Source organism: Cebus imitator, unplaced genomic scaffold (assembly GCF_001604975.1).
Source record: "Cebus imitator isolate Cc_AM_T3 unplaced genomic scaffold, Cebus_imitator-1.0 Scaffold74, whole genome shotgun sequence".
Classification (NCBI taxonomy): Eukaryota; Metazoa; Chordata; class Mammalia; order Primates; family Cebidae; genus Cebus; species Cebus imitator.
In genome coordinates this window covers 5,982,631-5,987,757 of record NW_016107389.1, presented here as the reverse complement: position 1 = coordinate 5,987,757, position 5,127 = coordinate 5,982,631, and the positions used below count along the sequence as shown (strand labels likewise).

Sequence of the window (5,127 nt, the reverse complement as noted above, 5' to 3'; positions counted from 1 at the left end):
AGTGAGCCAAGATGGTGCCACTGCACTCCGGCCTGGTGACAGAGCAAGACTCCATCTCAAAAACAAAAATTAGCCAGCAGTGGTGGCAGATGCCTATAATCCCAGCTACTTGGGAGACTGAGGCATAAGAATCCCTTGAACCTCAAAGGCAGAAGTTACAGTGGTCTGAGACTGTGCCACTGCACTCCAGCCTGTGAACAGAGCAAGACTCTGTCTTTTTTTTTTTTTCCCATGAGACAGCATCTCACTATATTGACCAGGTTGGAGTGCGGTGGCGTGATCTTGGCACACTGCAATCTCTGCCTCCCAGATTCAAGGGATTCTCTTGCTTTAGCCTCTCGAGTAACTGGGACCACAGGAGTGTGCCACCACGGTTGGCTAATTTTTTGGACTTTTAGTAGAGATGGGATTTCACCACGTTAGCTAGGATGATCTTGATCTCCTGATCTTGTGATCTGCCCACCTTGGCCTCTCCCAAAGTGCTGGGATTACAGGTGTGAGCCACCACGCCTGGCCAACACTCTGTCTTAATAAAAAACAATAACTGATAAATGAAACAAACTTATTGTAAAAGGGTTTTAAACTCTTGGCTAAGTATTTTGCCACTTTGTTCCTAATTCCAAATAATACTTAATATTATAAAATATAAATGTGAGCTATGGTTGCATACCTCACAAGAAGGGATTACTACTGGATCCTTTAAGGCGGTAAACTGTTTCTTACAACTCTTTTCAAACCAACCTTTAATATGGTGAAATATTTTAAATTTAAATACAAAATACATTTTAAGAATATATTTGCAGTCATTTAAAAATCTGTTATGAGGCCAGGCACAGTGGCTCACGCCTGTAACCCCAGAACTTTGGGAGGCTGAGGCGGGCAGATCACGAAGTCAGGAGTTCAAGACCAGCCTGACCAACGAAGTGAAACCCCATCTCTACTAAAAATAAAAAAATTAGCCAGGCATGGTGGTGGGCGCCTGTAGTCCCAGCTACTTGGGAGGCTGAGGCAGGAGAATTGCTTGAACCCAAGAGGCAGAGGTTACAGTGAGCTGAGATCATCCCATTGCACTCCAGCCTGGGCAACAAGAGCAAAACTCCGTCTCAAAAAAAAAAAATCTGTTATGACCACACACACACACATATCATGTTTTCTGGTACTGTCAGGATGTCTATTATCAGGAAAAACTGGAAAAATTCCCTCTACACTTACAACTTCTCGTAAAGAGTTTTAGTTGGGAATATTGCAGCTTTGTGTTGGTCTTTCTAAATTCAGGTTTAAAGAGGTCTGCTCACGTAAAAGTATACAAAAAAGAACACTATTACACCACACTTGTGGAACATTACACACTAGCTTAGACTCAGCCATATAAGCTTGACATACACTATTTTCAAAACTAATTGTAATATAATAATAACACTGTATAGTTTCAGTCTTTATTTTAAAAGCAGGATACTTTTTGACTGATATGTTTATGAGAAAGGCAAGCAGTTGTTAAAAATCCTTTGTTTTAACTTTGAGCCAATACTTGCAATCTCTTTTCTAGGATCCTGATCACTATAATAGGAGTGTATTCCAAAACTGCAAGATGGACTTAAAATGCTGATAACATTTGCAAACATTTTTATTTTTCTTTCTTTCTTATTTTTTTGAGATTGAGTCTCACTATATCACCCAGTCTGGTCTTGAACTCCTAAGCTCAAGTAATCCTCCTGCCTCAGTCTCCTGGGTACCTGAGTAGTTAGAATTACTGCTACAAACCACTGTGACTGGCTACCAAGACTTTTCTTTCTTCTTCTTCTTCTTTTTTTTTTTAACAGGTTCTCATTCTGTTGTCCAGGCTGGAATGCTGTGGCATGATCTTGGTTCACGGCAACCTCTGCCTCCAGGGCTCAAGTGATCATCTTACCTCAGGCTCCCAAGTAGCTAGGGCTATGGGCGTTTGCAATCATGCCCAGATAATGTTTTGTACTTTTTGTAGAGACAGGGTTTTGCCATGTTGCCCAGGCTGGTCTCACTCCTGGGCTCATGCAATCCATCTGCCTTGGCCTCCCAAAGTGCTGGGATTACAGGCATGAGCCACCACCCCCAGCAATTGCAAACACAAAAATCAAGATTTTCTCATTTCAGTCAAGATTTTCTCAGAATTAGGCAACAAAAGTAAAATAAATTTGGAGTTTGATATCAGACTGCAACTATCCTCTACAGTCCCTAATTTTAAGTTTTGTTATTAAAATAGGTTCATGATTTCAGTAAGAAATGATATAAATTTGATAAATATATGATATAAATTGAACCTTATCACTTTATACTTATCATGTACTGGTTTTACATACTGGAAGCTGAGATAGGATTTCATTTGAAAAGAGGTTTCTATTGCTAAAAATGCTTGAATATCACTGTTTTAAGATACAAATTCCCCTGACAAAATTTAAATGACTTAGAATACAAATTTGGCTTTAACTTTAGATTTCCTATCTTTTTCTTAGCTGCTGCTTCTTCTTTTTCTTATTATTTTTTGAGACAGAGACTCCCTCTGTTACCCAGGCTGGAGTGCAGTAACACAATCTTGGCTCACTGCAACCTCTGCCTCCCTAGTTCAAGCAATTCTCATGCCTCAGCCTCCTGAGTAGCTGGGACTACAGGTACGTGCCACTACGCCTGGGCAATTTTTGTATTTTTAGTAGAGATGGGGCTCTGCCATGTTGGACAGCTAGTCTCGAACTCCTGGCCTGAAGTGACCCACTCACCTTGGCCTCTGAAAGTGCTAGGATTGTAGGTGTGAGCCACCGCATCTGGCCTAGATTTCCTATTTTATAAAATGATGCAATGTAAGTTGTTGATTTTTCAAATTCCATTAGGACTAGATTAGAGCATCAAACTCAAGAAATTTTGCAATACTGAAGTAAGTTATGCTTTCTTTTTGCAAATTTAATACTGGCGAAAGTATGTCAAAAAGGTTGCTTTGAAAGTAAATATGAAGGTTCCAATCATGTCTCTTTCTTCCCTGGCTAATATTTCCTTCCACTCTAAGAAGCCAATTCCTTCTTGCCTTCTATTGCCAAGTAAAGGAAGAATACTGAAGAAAATGAAGCTCTGCTTGCTTTTTTCCAGTACCAATAATTTTGAGCCTAGTGATACCTCCTATGTTGTGGAACAGGATCTCAAAATAACATACCAAGAAATGTGAACACTGAAACTATCAAATGGCAAAATTTGTCCTAATGATATACACATCATTTGTTCAACTTTCTCCTGAATATAACTTAATTGTAAAACATAAATAAAACAAGGAAAGATGAATTAATGACAAATTCACCTGGAAGTCAATTTTTCAAGAAAAACACAAGGTTTGATCTGTCACAGAATGAGAAAAAAAAAAAGGAAAAATACCAGGTTATCATTCTACATAGATTTGTAGAATGATAATCTGGCTGTAAGGTAAAAATGGCTTTTTTACTTTTAAAGAGTTATTAAAAAAGAAAACAAAGAATCTGTAATAGAGACTGACCACATGTGGGCTGCAAAGTTAACGTGTTTACTATCTAATCCTTTATAGAAAAAGGCTGCCAGCTACTGATAAAGACCAATGTATATATTTAAACTTTAAAATTATACTTGAACAAAAGTTGTGTTGATTACCTGTTCATAATTTAAACGTTGAATTTCTGAAATTTCTTTTGGCTTTGCATCAAGCATGTAATCTCCTGTAAAAAAAAAAAATGTGAAATTGCCTTTTAAAAACTTTTTTTTTTCTGATTACAAAAATAATAGATTTTAATTATAAATGTTAAAACACTGAAGCTATGGCTGACATATAAAGTTGACTTCTCAAACCTACCTAGAGAAAATAAATGTTAACTATTTGCTATCACCTCATATATTTTTAAAATATTTATACTACAGTGCTTTTGAACTTTTTTGATTTTATAACATATTTCAGCATCATTCCATATTATTATGTATAAAGATCCCAAAGGTTGTACCAAATTTCACTGATGTCAACGATATAACTAATTCCGATTACCTCACCAACAATGGGTATTATCAGTCTTCTAAATGTCTGCAACCCTGAGAGGTAAAAAAAAAAAAAAAAAAAAACATTCTTTGGCATCTGACCAGATGTGGTGGCTCATGCCTGTAATCCCAGGGAGAACGAGGTGGGTAGATCACTCAAGGTCAGGAGTTCAAGACCAGCCTGGCCAACACAGTAAAACACCGATTCTACTAAAAATACAAAAGTTAGCAGGGCGTGGTGATAGGCACCTGTAAATTCCAGCTACTTGGGAGGCTGAGACAGAAAAATCACTTGAACCTGGGAGGTGGAGGTTGCAGTGAGCCGAGATTGCACCCCTGCACTCCAGCCTAGGCAACAGAGCGATTCTCCATTCCAAAAAAAAAAAAAAAGTTTTTTTTGTGCATTTAAAAAGATGGCATTTTTATATAAAAATTTTTACTTGATATCACCTTTTCAATATATACATAACCTTTTGGTATACATGGCAACTTTTAAATATACATGGTACCTTTTAAAAACATGGATCACAATTTTAATACTTTTAAATCTATGCATAACCTATGTATTATCTTTCAAATTATGTATTAACTATATGTATATATTTATTTTTCTTTGAATTCTCTACCTATATAATTATCATCTTTTTTTTTTCTTTTTAAGAGATGGGGTTTTGTCATGTTGCAGCTTCCCAAAGTGTTGGCATTAGAGGCATGAGACACCACACCTGGCTTGTCTTTTCTTATTAAACTGTAAAAGCTAAACTGGGCTACGCACGATGGCTCATGCCTGTAATCCGAGCACTTTGGGAGGCTGAGGAGAACGCATCACCTGAGGTTAGGAGTTCACAACCAGCCTGGTCAACATGGTAAAACCCTATTTCTACCAAAAATACAAAAACTAGCCAGGTGTGATGACAAGGGCCTATAGCCCCAACTACTCGGGAGGCTGAGGTGGGAGAATAGCTTGAAGCCAGGAGATGAAGGTTGTACCGAGCCAAGATCGGCCACTGCACTCTAGCCTGGGTGATGGGGAGACACTCTGTCTCAAAAACAAAAACAAATTTTATTTTTGTTTGAGTGTACTATAAATATAAAGCTAATTTTAATAAA

The 5,127-nt window shown here is 37.7% G+C and overlaps 1 protein-coding gene across 2 annotated transcripts in view; it reads right to left on the bottom strand.

Moving 5' to 3' along the window:
- The window catches only part of MINDY2 (MINDY lysine 48 deubiquitinase 2), a 101,963-nt gene that overhangs the window by 64,970 nt on the left and 31,866 nt on the right, over positions 1 to 5,127 (bottom strand). For both annotated transcript variants that reach the window (XM_017531894.2, XM_017531895.2), the window contains exon 3: positions 3,643 to 3,707. In XM_017531894.2, the coding sequence (XP_017387383.1) occupies positions 3,643 to 3,707 (65 nt within the window). The remainder of the gene's footprint in view (positions 1 to 3,642; positions 3,708 to 5,127) is intronic.